Raw genomic sequence first — 20,817 nt, 5'->3', positions numbered from 1 at the left:
AAAGTCAAAACTACAGAGATATTTAGTTTAACACAGGAACATCAAAAGCTTTTGTTGAGACAAAATTTTCACACAAGAAGTGAGTTACATGAGAAATTGTGTTTTACCTAAATAAAAACCCCAAACACTAAAAGATGTTGAAATAAAGTTATTGAAAATAGTTTCAGATCCTTGTGAAGTACCACTTTAAGTAATTTACTATTAATGAATTTACCTCCTTCACCTTTGAACCCACATTCCCTTGAAATGGGGGTAAGAGGTCCCAGGTCTACCTCAGTTTTGCAACTATGATCAAATAAGTTCATCAATATTCATACACGAATTATAATGTGGTGAAAATGTTATTGTAGAGTAGAATTTAATTTGGTTTAAATTGGTACAAACCAGGAAATTTTTACAAACGACAGTGTAACCACAAAATTTAAATAATTTAAATTTCAAACACATACTAAATTAGTTAGAAATATTTTGAAATTGAATATCAAAACATCGAAAGCAATTATTTTTCAGTTTCATTTAAAACCATTAATGTATGTCAATATATTGATTTGCAAGCATTTCGCTAAAAAGTTTTATTAAACAAAATATTTGATTTGAAACTGCCCAATTGTTGCTTCCAGGCTTTCAAAATTTGGCAATTAGTCGAAAGTTGCGGTTTGTATTTATAGTCGAAGTGCAATGTCCGCTGAAATCCTCTTCAAACCAGCTTCGTCAGCTTCTCGAGATTCGCTACACCAAATCTTATCTACAGACGGAAAAATAATTTCGTGGTTTTGATAGAGATTTGTTGAACACACAATTAAAGCTCGTCTCGCAACTCGAGAGCTATTAGTTAACTCGAACAACGTAAGCGAAATTGGCTAAATGTTTGTTCTGTTTCAGTGAATTTCGACCATTTTCAAATTTTACGGGCAATAGGAAAGGGAAGCTTTGGCAAGGTGAGTAAATGTACTTTAGTTGGTAAAATGAAGGACTCTTCAGTTGTGTTTTTTACTGCTAACTTCTGGTGTCCTTCACAAACTCGGTTTGGTTGAAATTTCCTCTATGTGTAATGAGGTTTCCAGCACGATACCTCTCTAAATTTAATAGACAACATGGTAATGAGACTCTGTTGTAAGCTTAAGAAGTTTCCAACTCACGGTTCTGGTTGACCCGAAAGGCTTGTTTTATTGTAATGTCGTTTCATTCCCCGAGTTATAAAAGCGGTTTGCAAATTTATTTAAATGTTAACGAAAACGCGGAACTAATTCTGGTAAATAGTTGGAAACAAGAAGTATTATACCTACAATTATTTCACTTTGTAATTGCGAAAAGAAATCCTCCAACACAAAATAGTACTTAGATAATTAGATTAATCGCATTAATTGTTATCCATCACTGGCCCAGTTACACAAATACCGACAAATTTTTCAGTTTTATGTGATTTATTTTTTATTTTATTGTTTGTTGTTTGGGCATTTAAATAGACTAAATTAATTTTAACAAAAATTTTATTTTAGTTTAAAGAAGTTTCATCAATTACCTATATTATTCGTATTTATTAACTAGAATTATAACAGAAAATTTGTTTTTTAAAACTTGTAACAAATTGAATTTCTAATAATAATTACTTACTCAGCCTTAATCTGTGTTTGAAAAATAGTAGCTTGTTTGTTTGTTTTCTTTCAAATGGAGGAACTGATTTTCATTATTTTGTTCGGTTTTAAATTTATGTATACACGTGTACGTTTTGTGAATATAAAGTGATGAATATCATTGATCGTTTTATTGTAAAGCATCTTCTCGTTAGTTGCAAAAGTTAATGTTTAAGTACTCAAGTAAATGTATTCTAGAGACAAATATTTCGCAACCATTTAGAGGAAAGTGAGGTAATTTAACAGAGAGAGTAATTGTGTGCATCTGCTTACATCCTTCAGGGTTTAATTTTAAACGGCCATATCAGTACGATGCTTTACATCCCTAATCGACCGTTTCTAATTTAACCAATGAGGAAAACTTCCTTTTATATAAATTATAAACGGGATTTTCTTTGAGAATGTTTTGGTGAAGACAAAGGGCCGAGCGGTCTTTTCATCAGAGATTTTCCTTGGTTTTGTGATAATTATTTAATTATTTTTTAATTAACTGTTCAGATTTTTTTATGACTGCCTACTCGAGCAATTTAATCCGGTAATAAAATGTTTATGCTCACTTGAAATGTTTTCTTCTCTTTATATCCCACTAATCCAAATAAAATTTTAAAAACACTGCCACTTGCAGACGTTTAATTGCGTTTTAATGAAATTAAACTTTTGTCAACGTGCCATCTGTTTTCGTTCAGTGGATAAAAACAACGAGGATAAAAAAATACGAAAGTTAATTACTATTTCGGTCAAAAAATTCACCTTATTTATAGTTTTCTCCAAGACCAATCTGTTTTCCTGTCTATAACAAATACTGTCGATGTGTAGAATGGAAAGCTAACAATACATAACATTCACGAAGATAAAATTGAATATGTGCCATCAAAGCATGTAGATAACTCCAGCATTGTAAAACTGACAAGTCTTGTAGAATATTAAATTTGCGTAGATGGTGATAAACAGGTAATCTATGTCAAAGTGAAAGATGTTTTCATCTAAAATTAAATCTAAATAGATGTTGTATTTTTTGATAAGGATCACATTTGGTGGATGCGCCGGGCTAAAATTTTATACACTTTTGTGGTAAAAGCTATATATCTGAAATAATCATAACTAAAGAAGGTCGAATTGCGTTCAAGCATAAAAATAAGTAAACAAGTTTTTGTATATGTATTTAAGGTCGGAAACTTAGATCATTCTTTTTAAGTTGAGTGAAATTGTATGTTTTACAAAAATTACATCGTAGTTTGTTTAGTTTGTTTAGTGTGACAAATTTTATTTGTTTTAATGATGAATATTTTTATTTTTTATTTAAAATTTTTACAACTGAATTATAAAAAAAAATTAATCTGGTTGCAAAAACCTTTCTTTTAGTTTCATGAACATCATGAGTTTACATAAGCCATCATCTGATAATTGGAAATTGTAATTTTGCTCAGAGCTGTTTGCAAATTTAGAAAATTTGAAGCCAAATTTAGGCCTCTTATATTGTCTCTAATAAAGCATTTTATGTTAAGTTGTTATTTGAATTGCATTGCCAAATGTTAAATTAGTTGTAAATTAAAAGAGTACTTAATAAATAATCAGTTAGCGTATACCTACATCATATTTATAAAATGTATAACGATTGTATTTGTAATTTTTTTTATTTTTTTATTTAAATTGTAATAGTTATGATAATACTTATAATTTTTGATACAACATCAATTAACGCTCAGTGGTATCTGGGAATGTATTTTGTGTTGCGTCTACAAATCGGGTAGGGTCTTTATCATAAATGACTCGCCCTGTATTTTTTATTGAATGTCATTTTTTGGTTTCAATACACTAGAGATACACCAGTTGATAAAAATGTTTACGTTTACGTGGCCGACTAAATCGATTCTGTACAACCTCCAGACCAAAACGACCAAAAGAAAATATTGCTACTATTTTCTTGTTGTTGCTTGTTACATCCTCTATGCAAATACTTTACTCTTCACAAAGTTTATTTTTATAGTTTTTTAGATGGTAGGCATGCAAGCTGTTGCATGACAATATTAAATACATAAAACTTTTTGTCGACGTTGTAATATTCCAGTAATGGCAATTATTTTTTATCAATAACTGTTGAAAAAGTGGAATTTGAGTGACATGAGGGTTGTTTTTTTGTCCGTTCTGGTCTGAGAAAGGCTTCACTGTTCATTTTCCGACCACTTGTCGATTTCCGCGATTCAAATATAAACGTAGGTGTAAGCAGCTTTAAACGTCGCGGTTTCGTTAATGAATTAACCTTTGATGCGAATGCGAGGATATGGGTTTCGTAAATTGGTTTTGTGATGAGGCAAAACAGATGTATGATTTCTTGGCAATAGTCGAGATTCGAAACTCGTCTTGTGGCGTTCATGAATTTAAAGTAGAAACGGCTGGAAGCATCATCATTTCCAATAGGAAATTCGTTCAAGGTGCGGAACTAAAATCAAGTTTCTCTCAAATGCTAACATTCTACTCGAGTACCAAAAAACTAGGAGTTTTTTGGCAACATAGAAACTGTTTCCACATCAGTGGGATGTTTGTGCAGCAAACCCATTTTGGATATGATTGATTATGAGTCTGCACGGTAGTCGTGATTAACTAATAATTAATTATAATTATTCCCATTCAAATTTGACGCGTTTCAGTTTTGGGTGCAGTGTTTGATATAATATTTCGTAGAATACCAAATTTGTCAATATGATGTCACTGCTGCTAATAGGTGAGCCTGACTGACTTCGACAAAAATTTCTATGTAGATTAATTGAGTTTGTGCGTTTTGAAATTTCGTCCTAATGGGAAATTAAAAACTAATTAAAACTTTCAGCTGTCTATCACTCGATGATTTTGTCAAAAAAGTATGTTGTGTGTGGGATAGTAAATTGTGCAGCAAAAGCATTGAGATTGATATTTGTATCTACTTAAACAAAAATTTTAAAAATTAAAATCGTGAGTTTTATTGCAAAACTATTTAAAAAATTGTAATACAAAACTGATAGACATCGACACTCATTATTGTGAGCTACCGTCATCGCACAAATTAGTTTGTTTTGTTTCAAAATCAAACAATAGACAGTTATTTAGGTACTATTGCAACAAATTAGATGCACAGTATACATATTCTTTAACGTCAAATATTTTTATTCAGTAAAAATAATAAATGCACAATAAAGACAATCAATGTCCAGTAAAACTAATAACCCCACATGTAATTTTTAACAAATTGTTTCCTAGCAAAATCAGAATATCGCAAAGCTAACACATACAGGGTGTCCCACGAGTAATAATGAGCAACCAACATTTCAAAGATAACGTGGATATTAAAATATTTAGTTTTAATAAATTAAATATAGTGACCAAACAGCAAACATCAACTTTAATTTATAAAAAGTGACACCCTTGAGAATTTTGTGAGAATTATTAAAATCTTGCCGAAAAGACCAACAAGATTCTCATTTATGAAGAATGTTTGAAAAACGTTTCGCAGACTGCACGTTTCTATCCAGCGCGATATCCAAATAGGCGAACTTTCTAAAACTGGAGTAGTCATTTTGACTGATAGAAATTTGTCAAAAATAAAAACACGATTACTATGTTTAACTAATTAAAACGAAATATATTAATATCCACGTTATCTATGAAATGTAATGTTGGTTGCTTCAAAAAAAAATTCAGGCTCATTCTTACCCGTAGGACACCCTGTAGGTACTACCCTCTAAGGATAATAAGTATTCGGTAATACTTACAATAATAAATAATATTCTTACCCAGGGGCCATACATTGTTATGAACCACTACTGAAAATTCCTTAAATCTTATGTTATTTTCCTAATTTTGATTAAAAGTTACTGAACGTTTATTATTTTTATTGTGAAAATTATTTTTTTTACCGTGCCCTTTTACATACTGAATAAATTACAATAAAAAACTGTACGTAATTTACTTGGCATGACCCTAGGGGAGAACCAATCTGAATTTAGTATTTAATATAATTTTTTGACTCATTAGCTAATAGTTCTTTATTCGACGAGTTTGAGTGTAAATCGGACGGATTATCTCACCGAGTGGGTTATTAAACCACGAGTGTAACTGGAATAAAACGTCCAATTTTGTTCTAAAATTTTAAAAAACTATTAACGTTAGGATGTCAATTACCATATGTGTTACCAGTTAATAACAAGATACTTTTGAAATGGATAGTTATTTATTTGACGAGTTTGAGTGTAAATCGGACGCATTATTTCACCGAGATTATTAAACCACGAGTGTAATGAGTGGTTTATCATCCACGAAGTGGAATAAAGCGTCCGGTTTACACTCAAACGAGTTGAATACAACATTTTATTCTTCGAATTGGACTCAATAAGGCTTAAACTTGCTTTAAATCTGTTAAAAATAATCTGACGTTTCGTATTGAGAAATGCCAAACAGTTGTCAAAACTTCCTTACACGGGAGAAAAACCGTAAATTTTGACAGTGTTGAAGAATAAAATTAATAAATGGAAATTTTTTGACACAAAAACTAACTTCAAATTTAGTAAAACTTTATTTTAAACATCAAAAATGAAGACTTATAGTTGAACTCATTGATGTCATGCAATTTTCTTACCGAATACCACTCGTGTACCTATTGATTGAATCCGGGAATTTATCATTTTTCTCTGCTTTTTAAACCCTATCACATTGGCGGTTTTATTTATTTGACAAATGAGTTTACGCAAGTTAAATAACAAAAATGTCATGCAATTTTCTTACCGAATACCACTCGTGTGTTGATTGAATCCTGGAATATTGTTCTTGTGATTGTCAAAAACGTGTAATTAGTTCTCGCGTTCCTCTAGAACTAATTAATCACGTTTTTGACAATCACTCGAAAAAATTTCACACTCGGGGTATTATAAGTGAACATTTCTATTTTTTTACAAAATATAATTAATTTGGTACTGAACTTTTATTATTTTATAATGAACAAAATCAATTTTTTTACTGAACGCTTTATTACTACCCATTTTATTTCACAAAATGAACAATTAAATAGTTATTTACAATCAAAGTTTATTTGGTAACTGTTAGACAAGGATGGAAGGAATTTTTTAAACATAAAAAGACATTAGTGCCGGATCGTAAACATTCATTTGTGCTATAGGTACTCTATTTATTATTATTGAAAGTACGAAATAAATAATAGTGTGTATATTATAAACTAAAATTATTTTGGAATAATGACTTACCCTGTAGATTAAAATTTTGCTTTAAGTGCCCCTGAGGACAGACTATTTCAATTATTATTTTATAAAAAGGAAAAATATCATCAATTAAAATGCAATAAATGAATTGAACAGAAAGCCAATTAAGTTTTTTATTGGTTTTTATTGTTTTTTATTTGAGACAATAAATATCAAGAAGCTTTTGAGGAAATGGTGGTCGTGTCTGTGGGTTAATGATTTGTCTTATCAAGTTTTGTCAATAGTGGACCCTTTCTCGTCCTAGCTTTCAGATATTTGGTTTATTGTTATCATTATTGACATAATAGTTAATCTCGAATGAGGCCCAATTGTCCTTGGACTGCAACTTAACCCTTCCAGACATCATTACCATCTAGTTAAGTACATAGTAAACCACGCTTTAAACTTGTCTAGAGTGGAATCAACTATAAAGCGTACTTAGTAAGTAACGGAATAGACATTAATTAAAATTCATTCTATGTCACTCAGGGCACAATTATCTTGCTTAAAACGTATAATTTTTCTGTTAAATGAATTATTTACTTGTAATTCGTGCGCATTTCTATCGATTTGCTGAATAATCATTATTTTGAGGAAAATAATTTTCTCAAAGGTAATTCTGTTTTTTATGGTAGATTCTCCCACCAGAACGCTGAATTGGCGTCTTTCAATAAATACTTTGTGCATTCTGAGTGGAAACGTTTTAGTGGACAATTTTCTAACTATCTCATTGCTTTAATGGCAATAATGTAAGTACTAAAATGTCTATTACGACCTATCCAATTACTCCAATGGCATCACTGTGAAAGGTTTTAAGGTTAAGGTTGTCTCGATATAAAAACTTCAATTTTGTACGAGTTTGAGATTTCTTTGTTATTTTTAAGGGAAAGTTATTGAAGTTTTTTTTTCAATAAATAAAGACGCTTCATAGTCGACTATTTACTTTCTGAATTTATCATTGTACTTGTGCCAATATATTTTTAAATATTGAACCCCAGAGAGAACATGTCTATATAACAGGGATGCGTTTATTGCAAATAATTCAGTTTGGAAGAAAAGGGTGCTGAATGGGAGGGCTTAATTTGACTAGGGAGATATAAAATTTAATATTACACATCCATCTTCCTTATTGTGACAGTTTCAGAAAATATTTATTTTGTTGATTTTTCAGTAATTGCAACAATGCATGTAGGAAGGACAACGCGCCACCAAACCCCTAAACTTTTCGTCAACATGTTTGAAATTTCACCTCCTGAAATATTGTCAACCGCCCTTAATATTCCAAAGCTGCGTCGTTCAAATTGGTATCTGTCTGCTTGTTAAATTAGAGCTTACACTGAAGCTGCTCCATTTCACGTTATTGAAACTAACTAATCCAGTTATCGGTTCAATAATTGAGAAATTCAAATTATTTTCACCACTAATACTTGTTTGATGACACGCTGAATTATATCAATATCCCGATGTATTTTGTTTTAGACTTTTTCAATTTGAGTTCACACCCCGTTGAAAATTTCCTCGAATTCGTCTTAAACGAATTAGTCAGAAACTTATGTAGTGACATAATTGAGTAATAATAATTAAGTTTGTCGTAGCTTTCGAATTTTAATTAGAAGTAAAAGGAGACTGATAGAGGATCGTATTTAAAAAATTATCACGAGTCTCCAGTTAAAAATGCTTTCAGACGCGCCATTATTAAATTATTGCAAACTGTTTAAGACAAGGTGCCGAGTTCCATTTCCGACATTATTCAATCAATAATTAACGTAATATGCAGAGAGGAGCGATAGGGTGGGGCTGAAGAAATATCTTCATTGAATTTTCTTGTAATTAATACGAGAAACTTTTTTCAAACACGTGTGGTATATCAGAAATAATTAATTAGGCGCTAGGCTCTCTTTGCTTTTTGAAATGAGTAATTACCGAAATGCCTCCAGCCATTCGGACTTGAGAAATGTTGTTACATGGGTTGTGCAGTATCGATTACGAACACAACCGCATTCATTCTATAAGAGCACATTTTATGAATTCTAGATGAAAAAAATGCAAATAATTACATATCGTGGTTTTCTTTAATAATATGAGATTCAAATGGAATGTTTTTATTTGTGGCGGCGAATAATGAAAGTTTAAATGCAGCTCAAATGGTGCAGCATTAAAAAGAATTAAAAGTCAAAGTTGAATAATGGGATTTCATCCAGTATTTTAAAACTGGAATAATTCCAATTTTATTATAGCACTTAGACCAAAAGTCATTGATATCCAGATAAAGTTTTACATTTTAATGAATTGCTGGTGGGTGTAGTGTGAATTAAGAACACGACATGACCTCTGTCTGTTTTTGACATTAGACAGTTTCTGATATTTTGGTACTAAAGTCAAAAATTAAGCTACTACCTGGCATTAGGATTTTTATAGGGCTTGAATTACGATTATTATGATGATATACTTAGAGGGTGTAAATATTAGCCTCAAAACAGTTATTTCCATTAAAAATGAAATTACAAATGACCTACGTGACGGTAAGACACTTTTTTGACGTACGTCACTAGCTCTACGTTACTTTAATCGCATTTGTTAAAGTGAGATAAATAGCTTGACCGACCTTACGCAAATACGTAATGTGGCTATTTACAAATGTTTGGTACGTCTTTCGAATTATTAATAGATCCACATGCATATAATTAAAAAACAAACTTTAGTCTTATTTCTGGACGTTTTATTTTTAATATTTATCAGAGTATTGATCTATTATTATTTATTATTACTACGAGTCGGTGAACATGGTAAGATATTTATGTATGTATGGGATCATCACTTAGGGCTACCTTTCTTTGTGCATCTAAAAATATAATAATGCACTATTTTCTCGTCAGTTGTTAACATTTAATTTAAATAAAAAATAATAATTCTCTATTCAAGGATTTAAAAAAACTCCAGTCAAGTAACATTTTTTCTGACTAAATTTTTAAAAAATTGGAAGACTAAATTATTACACCACTGTGGACCTAATTTGAAAATTTTTGAAAGTTGTTCGAATTTTCTTACGTGATATGAAAAATATGTAGGTATATACAGGGTGATTCTTAAATAAACCGACAAAATTTTATCACAGCTTCAGGATAAATGAAGACAAATTGTACCCTTTTTACGTTTATAATTTCTAGGGGCAAAACCCCCTTAATCCGTGCCACGTACGGCGTTTATGAATTGTTGCACTGATCAAAGTACATTTTCATCAAATTAATACCATGGTTTCCACTACCTGTGCTAATACTATTTACATATACAAACATATCAGTGGCGTACGCTTTACCTCAAAAATAACTTTAATAAATTTTATTTGGAGAACGAATAAACAAAGAATTTTTTAAATATTTTTTCCAGCATGTACTCATTTGGTACTACCAAGGATAAAATTTTGTCGGTTTATTAAAGAATCACCTTGTATAGGTACAGAGTGATTCAAAATTGTCGGACCATCTCTTGAGTGGTACCTGACTAAATAAAACAGATTTGTCGTGATCGTAACAAAAGAATGATGCTTTGACGTTCAAGACCCACTATGTCAATCAAAATAAAAAATACTCAAACAACTATCATATTGTGCATTTGTGTTTGTGGATTGCGAGCAAATATTTTAACCACTAAGAGCATTTGTTATGAAAAGTCGAATTGAAGACCAAACAAATTCCGTATCCAAATTTTATTTTTGCAATTTCCCCCCTATGATTTTCACGAGCCGTTCAGTGTGTCTATCATTGTTAGTTGGAAGTAAAAATATCAATGAAAATAAATTGCATTGAATGTTGACCGTGAAAGTTTTTATACAGAAAAAAGTAAACTTTTCGTCCAAAAATATTATCACTTGTTTACACGTGTCAGTTTAGTTAGTCGTTAATGCGCTTTCGGGTGAATTGTGCACATCGATTTGAAATCAAATTGTCAATCAAGTCATTATGGCCAACTACTCAAATGCCACATATTACCTCAACGTTTAACTAGTGCCGTTTATCTGGATTTTTTGGAAAATGTGTTGTCCGATCTGGTGAAGGACGTGCCCTTGGCGACCATGCGGTATTTACAAGTGGAGCTCCATCAGATTATGCCACCATAATCACCAATGGATTGAACAATCATTTTCCCTAGAGATGAATTGGTCGCCAATGACCACCACGGTCACCAGATTTAAATATGTGTGTTTTTTTGGGGGTTCACATGAAACAATTAGTGAATTAGTGTACGCAGCTCAAATTTATACCTTCGAAGGGCTATGTGTGCGAACGCAAGCTTCTAGCCCGAAGAGTACAAGAAGTGTGCATTGCCAACGAATGACCACATTTCGAGCAATTTTGTATAATAGTAAGTATTGACCCATTAACATTGACACTGATCTACCCTAATGTAGCGATAATTTTTTTGTCTTTACGCTGTTTACGTTCCAAAGTTTTTTCTTATGAATGAACCTAAACATCGTATTAAGACATAGGCGGGGACGGGTTGTCAGCCTCAATTTATTTTTAATTTTAACTCAAAAATGACGTGCTTTCGACAAAAGTTGGAATAACGAAAGTTGCTTCTTTTACCGTGTTCTATTAGTGGTTTAAATATTTGCTCGCAATCCTCAAACACCCTGTATGTTTATTTGAAATTTTTATTTAAGTTTGTGAGCGTGTCTCCAATTATAAAATTCTTTTATTGGGAAATAAGTGAACCTTATTAAGGTAAGTTAAGTTAAAATAATTAAGGTTTCAATCGACCGTTAAATTTTTTGATTAAAATTGAAAAAAAAAAAAGAAAATTGAAAGTGGATTACAAAAAACTGTGTTTATATTATTAGTCTATTTTTTTATTTGCTGGTGAGGGTAGTATGAATCTAGAACACGACATGACCTCCGTCTATTTTATAGGGCTTGAATTACGATTGTTGTGATGATATTGGGGGTATAAATATTAGCCTCAGAACAATTTTCCCCATTAAAAATAAAATTACAAATGATCTACGTGACGGTAAGACACGCTTTTTTAAAAAAAATATATAGTTTAAGTAAAAAACGGTTGGTTTCATACTTTTTATTTATTCTTTATACAATTAAATGCTATTGTTTTATTAAAAACCGTTAATATTATGTTTATGTCGTGTAATTTTATAGTTCAAATGGTTTATGTTGCCGTTAAAATATGCTATCTATAAAATAGGGCGCCAATTAATAGCTACGTATCTCATGAGTTTATAAAATACGCTGATGCATATTTTTTGTCAATTTTGACATTATTTTGACGTACTTCTTTACAATAATTTCTGAATTTAGTAAAATTTTTGATTCACTATTAGTGTTGCAAAAATTCTTGAAGAACACGAGTCTTACGTATAGTTTAAAAATCTCAGCCTATTAAATCTCGTTCCCCCCGGTCGCTCAAATTTAAACTACGACCTCGATTTTTAAACTATCCATAAAACTCCAGTTGTTTTAATGGCTATAAGTTAGGTATAAGCTCAAATTTAGAGTTTTTTCATTCCGAAATTCAGAATTCTGTGAAACTTCATTTTGAGTTTTTGATTTTTAAACTAAAAATTTAATATATTCTAATTTTTCTTCAGCTGTGACTTGTTAATTCAAAGCTGGAGTTCCATTTTTAAAACTCGAATTTGACTTCGAATGTGGCTTTTTTAATTCTAAAAGCAAAAATTTGAAAGTTGGCATTTAAATTTCAATATTCGAAATTGTTATTTCTATCGCAATATTCTTGCTTTTAATTTGAGAATCTTGTTTTGTAGAATTTTATTTTCCTCGAATTATGACTTTTAACTTGAATTTGAAAATTTGTAATTTCGGCATTAAAACTAAATCTTCAATACTAAAATTTACACTTCTGACTTTTAAATTCGAAATATTTTAGATACTCTGAGGCTCAAACTTCTAAACTGGAAATTCTAAAAAAAATATATTGTGACTTGTAAACTTTAAATTCTTAGTTTTAGGTTAACAATTCTGCCTTTTAGGGCCAGTTTCATAATCCAATTTAAAGGACCCTTAAATTAAATGTTGTTTAGAATGTGCTAATTACTACGGACTTGGTGCCAAAAATTTTACATTCTAAACCAACATGAAGTTTAAAGTCCCTTTAATTTGATTATGAAACTAACCCTTAATTCGATAATGCTTTTTTTTAACTTGGAATTTTGTTTTTAAAATGGGGCTTTCAACTTTGCATTAATATCTCGGATGTTTTAAATAACAAAAACTGCGCTGATTTTAAAAATTAAAATCGAGACTTTAATTTTGAATGTGAAATTTTTGACAACAAGTTAGTTCAATTAGCACATTCTAAACAACATTAATGCTCCTTTAAATTCGATTATGAAACTGGCCCTAAAACTATTAAAAAGAAACTTTAAATTTATACTTACAAATTAATATAAAAAATGAAGTGTATTGTATTTTACAAAATAGGGGAAATGATGCTAATTTTATTTATTTCATATTTCATAATTCAATTCAAAGCAGTTATGTACGTAGGATATTTATTTAGTTATTATTCCTGTCATTCCAGTTACTCAATTATTTTAATTGCATTAATATCACAGTATGTTTTATCAAATGAAACAAAAACATTTAATCGAGATTTTCTGTGCAATAAAAGTTGTACATAACATACAACGATGTAACATAAAATTTAACAAATGGGATCATTAACCTAGTTGTGATTTTCTTTTTAAAATTGGTTGGTATGTATCCAGGATATATTTCAGGTTTCTAGCTTTTAGGGTTTCATCTGATTACGTCTGATACTTTCGCATTTCAAGTTTTCTTGCTGAATCCAACAATAATGCCGCTCACGATCTCTCTTCTCAAACATTTTATTTACATGGTCAGTTCGGTTGCAATCTTTTTAGTCGAGTTTCATTTGTTTCAGTTCGTTCGCCAATATCAACTTGGATTGACCTAACAAAAGTTTTATTTTTCCATTGTTTACTTTGAAACGATTTGCAAGCCGGATAACTGACATGGTAAGCATGCAGTCACTTTGTTGCTTGCATCGTGAAAAATGTTGATTAAAAGCTTACAATACAAAAAGTTATTTGCGTGTTATGTAGTTTGTGCAAAATGTTCAACGCCGGACTGAAGGTTGGAGAAAAAGTTGATTTAACTGTTGGGATGAGATGGGTTATGATCCAGAATTTAATTAATATTTTCCAACTGTGACTGTTCTGTTCAGTGAATTTTAAATGTAGACAAACATTTTGAACATTTAATTTAAAACTGGTTGACTGCAATGCGTTCTATATATCCAAACAAACAAAGGAGCTCCTTTAAACGTTTTTATTTTAAATCTAATCATTCTGCGCCGATGAAACATTATTTTAGGGGATGATGACAATCATATTACCTTCACATGACAATTACAATAGGGATCTTAACAAGGGTTCTAGTAGTCACTTAATTAACTGAGCTAATCTCTTAAACAACAATGAGAGTAATAATTAGGATTTGAGAAACGGGGATTTACTATAATAATGATAATTATAGTTAATTATCCACGTAAAATGAGGGTTTCAGTTTATTTTGATAATTCAATATATTCTATGGATCAGTTTTCTAAATTACAAAAATATGGAATAGTGTTGGACGTAACTGAGTCACAGAAATGTATTTAAAAAAATACAAATAATGAAATAAATGAATGTTTGCAATAAAAATAGAGAATTTTCCTGGATACAATTATGGCTATTTGCTCATTCAATATTCAATAAAATTACAAATACCAATAACATATATTCTTTGTTTTTTAGTCTCGTCACATTGAAAAGTGTGGTACTTTTTTATGGACAAACAAGTTGAAATCATTCGAAAAGTGATATGCAAATGTCATGTTGTTTTTCGAGTTGCCATTACACCCTCTAAAATGCATTTACAACTCAATTCAATGTTACCAGACATTAACTACATTATAAGTTTAAGTTTTCAAAAGGGTAGAGCGAATACATGTTTTTATTAAACATGAAAACACTATTTATATCTCACCGTTAGTCTTCATTCTTGTTTTCATATGCAAAATATTTGAGGATGAGAAGCGAGACCTCGAGGAAAAAAATTAAGTTGCGGTTGAATGAGTGTGATGTAATAAGGTTTAAATGAAGTTAATTGTTTAATTTGATAAAAGAGAAGCCGTTTGAAATGACTTAAAAATTTAATTTTAAGAAAATTGTAACAATACTAGCGCCGTTTATTGTGAGAGTTTTTTAGGTTTTACTACTACTTTTTCGCTCTTCTCTTGATTTGCTTTCGTTCAGAAAAAAATAAAAGTTATAATATACAGATTATTCATAAATATGAAGCAATATTTGAATTTCAGAAATAACCTACAAAATGATGTTAATTCAAATAATACTCATTTCATACATAATGAAATGAGTCTTAACTTATACGCATAAACTTAGGGAATGTATAATTCTTGCCCAATAAGTTTTAAGATTCACCCTGTATATTGATTATATTCAAAGTTTTTCAGGCTTGTAGTTTTATATGGATCACCTGTAAATCTTATTCTTTGTAAAATAATTTGAAATAGAGAATTCAGTGGAACAACCCTAACCTGTTTAATTATGTTGAAAATTAAGTTTATTTCATAATGCATTTCAACAGCCCATACAGAAAATAATTATAATGTAACATTAATTTTTTGTATACGCTCTCGAAAACAGCTGTTTTATTGACTCATTTGAGTCCCTAAAATGAGTCTTTTCCGGACTCAATAAAATAATACGCAAAACGGTTATTTTAGATAATCTGTCTAAAAAATAAAATTGGTTACTTTGATAACGAAATTTTTTTAATTAGTAAGAGGTGTGAATTCGTGTTTTGGGAGGTTTAACAAAAAAATCTTGTATGCACCACGTACGCAAAAGGTTTTATGTGACTCTTATCATTAAAAACTCGGCTCCTACGTCGCCTCGTCATTAATTACGATTCGTCCCCTAAAACCCTATTTTGCGTACTTGATACATAAATAGCTATTATTGTAAGTGGATATGTTTTATGCAATTGTGTCATAATTTTTTTAACAACAGCGTTTTTACCATTTTAGACCGCACATGACACGCAATGGTTTAATCTTTTCCAAACAAAGTAAATATAGCTAAAAGTGAGGTCAAATAATTATTATTTATGAGTAAAATCGAACTGTCTTACATTATTCATTTATTAATATAATGCAAAAGCAATTTCCGGTTGTTTATAACGTATTTTTTGTTCAAACTTTAGCTACTCTACAAAATATAAATTTTAAAAATATGAGTTTGTGTAAGAATCTGAATATTGTATTGTTGAATAATTCAAATACTACGCAACTATTTTTAGGTGCTCTCGTCTTTGTATTTAGAAAAATGATAAACGCAGGCTTTAGGTGTGTTAAATAGAAATCCGGAACGTTCCATTAAAAGACTACTAGGTTTCTCCTTGAATAGTCAGGCATGATGCAAGATTTATATTAGAACGAGACAAACAAGCGTTCTACATAATGTCAGTCCTCAGTCTTTGGTGTCGAGTTGAAGGTTATGTAAACGAATACACGATGCGGATGTAAACGGGGAAGTAAAACGAACAGAAAATTAAAGCATAGTCTCATAAAGGCAATAATTTCTATCTTCAAGCAAAAAATACAATTAATTCCTTTGTTTTGCCGATACAATATGCAACCTGCCATCAAAGAACAATCTAATTTCGTTAACGGAAACAAAAACTCCAAAAAAAAACTACGCTTCCTGCCCGTAATTTTTCCATCGCATCCGGCAAATCGAATCGTTTAATCGATGATTGCCTTTAGTCGAGAGTTAATTCACTTTGCGGCCGTGTTTTACACGAATTCGCGCTCCTTCTAACCAATTAGATCAAATGTAATTTTTGCACTTCATACCGGGTGCGAACTTTAAACAAATCGCATTTCCTATACGCTCTAATCCTTGGAGGTTTGCAACAACTTCAAATTCGACTTTTATAAGTCTTGTGACTTGAGGGAATTCACTCGAGATCTTTCTGTGTCTACTATCGAAAGCTCCTTATATTTCACCAAGTGATGAGGAGATTTATATTACACCCGACGTGTTGTTCCTGCCTAAAGTTTAGGTTTTTTTAGAATATAAAGCCACAAGTGTGTGCAGCATATTGGAGCTTATATAACGCGAAATTTGAATTTAGCGAGAATCACGTTTTGCCGGCGTCAATATTTTTTTTATTGTACGATAACTGTAATTAAATTTTGTGCAGCCATAAAAAGGAACAAATGAATATTTGCTTTGATCTCAAAACTACGTCTTTAAAATTAAAATTTTTACTTTAGACTCAAAATCTCGAGTAGAATTTCTTGTCCTAGTATATTTTTTGAATAAAAGTTTAAGTAAAACCAAGAATAAAACATTCAAATTCTTGTTCAATTCAAAAATTTTTTAATGGTTTTAATACTTAATTGATTTTTAAATTAAGAAGGAACGCACATATAATTTTTCTCGTAATCTGGTTTTTAAACTTAGAATTTCTTCAAACTACTAACTTTTACTAACTTATAAACGTCAAAAGTAACTGAAAGAACTTCTGTCATTATCTAAGTTCCCCAGTTCTTAAATGTTTAAAAAGTACCGACCTCAAAATTTATTTATGTAAAATGATAATCGATAAGGAAAAAAAAATAAAAACTTGACACAATAAAGACAACAATGTTCAAGCGTATTACTTACTAAAGTTCTTTATTTTTTATATTTTATCTCTTGACAACTTAACTTTAAAACTTACGTTCAGGGACGTCAAAACTTCGCAATTTTTTTTTTTGTAAAACGATTGCGGATATTTTGTTTAACTTACGTTGAATAATAATTTTGGCTCTAAATTTGTTAGTTGTTACACACATTTTTCTTTTACACACAAATCAAATGTTTTGACTTACTTAACCTCTAAAACACAATTACGGTGTTGCCAATGAGGCAATTGAAATGGCACGAGGTTTACTTTAAAATTTTGATAAGAAACTCATCCTTCACATGAATGAACCGATACGAAACGCACTAATCAATACTCAAGTATTTGATCATTTTATCCGATGATTCAATCAACCGTTTAACTAGATCGGTCGTTTACCCTAACTCAACCGTTTAACCGAACCGAGCGTTAAGATAATTGGATCTAGTACCTTACTATATCGAAGATCGTTGAATTGTCCCTCAATTTAAAAGAGAAGAGTCTGCAAAAGACCGAATTCGTCACTTATGATTGCTTTTTGTTATTGATAGGTTTAGTATGTTTATCGGAAATGTAAATTTAAAAAAATATTCCAATAAAATTCATTTAAAACATAAAAATTTGAACATCGCATGCATATTTCTCCTTTGGTCATAAATTTTATAGTTACACTTCGAGTAATTTAGTGGTTTTATGACACTTTTTAAGTTTTTAAGTTTTATGTCCGTTGACGCCAAATTTTATATTGACATAAATCGTTTTTGTGTAATTTGGACCATGTTATACTTTCTTTATGACATGCTCAACGTATTTCAGTGCAAATTAAATTGATGTTGAAAACATTCAAATAAAACTTAACTTTGATTCAAGAAAATATATAAAAAAGCTTTCTCAAGCGTATTTAAACGAAACTGTTTAAATGAATAATTTTAGGTTTCAGTTTTTTTAATACACTCACTAACAGACAACGGTAGATCTTGTTGGTTCTCATGTACGTTATATTTTAACTAAGAGACTAGTTTTATCTTTGGGGAAACGCTAAAATCCCGCTTTTATCGAGAAAATTCGTTTCCTGTAAGGAAAATTTGTTGCCCTTTTACCCGGCGAAGATTAATAGGTTCATTTTTTTAATGACGTTCTATTTCTGCAAGACGATAGGTTACAGCAATTTTTTCAAGTGTTTTTTATTTATCATCTGAATCTCACCTGTGTAACCAAAGTAATAAATGATTGAATGGAGTGAAAAAAATGTCTCTCTAAATGAAGTTTTAATTAAACCGAAATATTTCGGCGATATTAAAAAAAAACTGTGTTTTAGTTTGCTTTGGGTCTACTTAATGAATTTAACTGTGATCAAGTTAAGTGCGCGCCACCATTATTTAATTATTTTCTCAAAAACCTTTTTGTACGATTTCACTAAAACAATGCGATTAATAGAAAAGTTGGTGAGAGCAGTCTTGCGTGACACAAATACCTATTTAGAATAATAAACTATCCAAATACCAAGTTTTAAAAGAGCTCCCAACAATGATTCATTTCTCTCGCTTTGTGGAAAAGTTTCGAATGTTTTGCTTATCTAGCAATAAGATTAAATATTTGTCGTTATTTACACAAAATTATAGCTGTTTCATTACGGTTTTCACGTTTTATATAGTTATTTATGCTGCGTATGACGGAATGGAATCGTTTTAGCACGTTCAAGACTTCAGAGAGGGGTGAACTTCAATAAATATTAATAAACAAACTTAAAAGGTATTTCATGAATATTTAAATTAACTTGAATCCCTCGCCAATAAGGCGCCTTTGAGTAATCTCATTTATTTGATTTTTTGGAGTAACTAGCCATTGTTCTTGAAAAATTGCTTTCATTCGATTTTCTCCCACCACACAATGTGTCGATAATGAAAATTAATGACTGGTCCATTTAATACAAACTAAAAGGAGACCAAGTCGAATATCAGCTTTGGCCAAAATTATTGCAAATTGCATCAGAATATACGACAATTTTAGGATCCAATTTGACCAAAAGTTTTTGTTAGGTTTGTAACTACGATTCGTTCGAATAGAAGAAATATATAAACATTTTTCATCTGAACTAACTGTTAAGCACATTGATTGTCAAAACTGAACAAACTTTAAGTCGATTTATGAGGAAAATATTTGCAGTATTTGTATTCTAAACTTCCACCACAGTTTTGTACTAATTATTCATAAACTTTGTAATCGCTAAACAGTGTTGTAACGCAATTAATCCTTCATTTAGAAAATTATTAATGGCTTGCGAATGATTGTTGATTTGACTCGGCGCATCCACCATTTTTGATGACACTTTAACGTGTTTTAAGATAATAAACCGTAGCAAAATATGAAGCAAAAAAACATTGGAGCTCATTTAACAAGTGAGCAGTAATGGCTTAATTTTAACAAACTTAATTAAATCAAAACAAAATTATGTTTTTAAGTGCTGAAGGTTGGATGCACTGTTGTTTTTCCCACCTCGGTTAATGTTGTCTTTGCCTATTACACACCTGCGCTCTAATTTAGGGAAAATCGATGTAACAATTATCGTTCTTGAAGTTTCTTTATTGTTGAAATCTTTAACGTCTAAGCTGGGATGCTTTTATGGTCCAATGTCGCGACATAATCTCGGATTATCCCTTTTTATCGAGTCGATTTGCGGTTGAAAAGTTTCCTTGAGGAAAACCACTTTATAATCACTATTCCTGTTTCATTTCGAGCACATCGTATTTATTCAGCAAAGTAAATGTCTGGATTCCGGATTTTACATCTCGGGGGGATCGATGCAGGAGAATTGAATTACCAAATTCAATGTTAAGTTGTCGAGTTTTATTGTACTAATAGAGATTTGTGAAATTTACATGTTACAGAATTGTGAAAATTTTCTTTGTATAGATGATCAAAGATTGTTACTTTTTTACAAGATGGAAAAATATTCCGTTTTATCCCCATTCGTGTTCCTACAAGCGATTTACCTATTTTTTCAAACATATAATTCTATTATCGAAATGGTTTAAATAAATAAATAAAATAATTTGGAGAGAAGCTGTTATCCTCGCGCATCCGGCATTTTTCTGATTACTTTCAATCGTGTGCCTTCTTCGCGGATGTATAAATTCAATTTAAAAAGTCCATACGTAAAATAATAAATTTGGATCGAATGTCCGATAGGAATTCTCTTACGGTGGAAGTGTCTTCCGTTAATAA

General features: G+C 30.6%; 1 protein-coding gene across 4 annotated transcripts in view; it reads left to right on the top strand.

Annotated features, from left to right (window-relative positions):
* LOC123015873 (serine/threonine-protein kinase 32B) overlaps positions 1–20,817 on the top strand; it is a 46,410-nt gene that overhangs the window by 14,396 nt on the left and 11,197 nt on the right. For 2 of the 4 annotated variants that reach the window (XM_044415907.1, XM_044415908.1), the window contains exon 3: positions 883–938. The exons of 1 other annotated variant lie outside the window; for it this stretch is intronic. In XM_044415907.1, coding sequence (XP_044271842.1) covers positions 883–938 — 56 coding nt within the window. Of the gene's footprint in view, positions 1–882; positions 939–11,204; positions 11,222–20,817 lie in introns of those variants that run through there. One more of the 4 variants, XM_044415911.1, reaches the window with a different exon arrangement.

Source organism: Tribolium madens, unplaced genomic scaffold (genome assembly GCF_015345945.1).
Source record: "Tribolium madens isolate multiple individuals breed KSU strain unplaced genomic scaffold, Tmad_KSU_1.1 Scaffold_19;HRSCAF=116;Tcas5.2_LG9, whole genome shotgun sequence".
Lineage (NCBI taxonomy): Eukaryota > Metazoa > Arthropoda > Insecta > Coleoptera > Tenebrionidae > Tribolium > Tribolium madens.
This window is presented reverse-complemented; position numbering and strand designations above follow the sequence as displayed.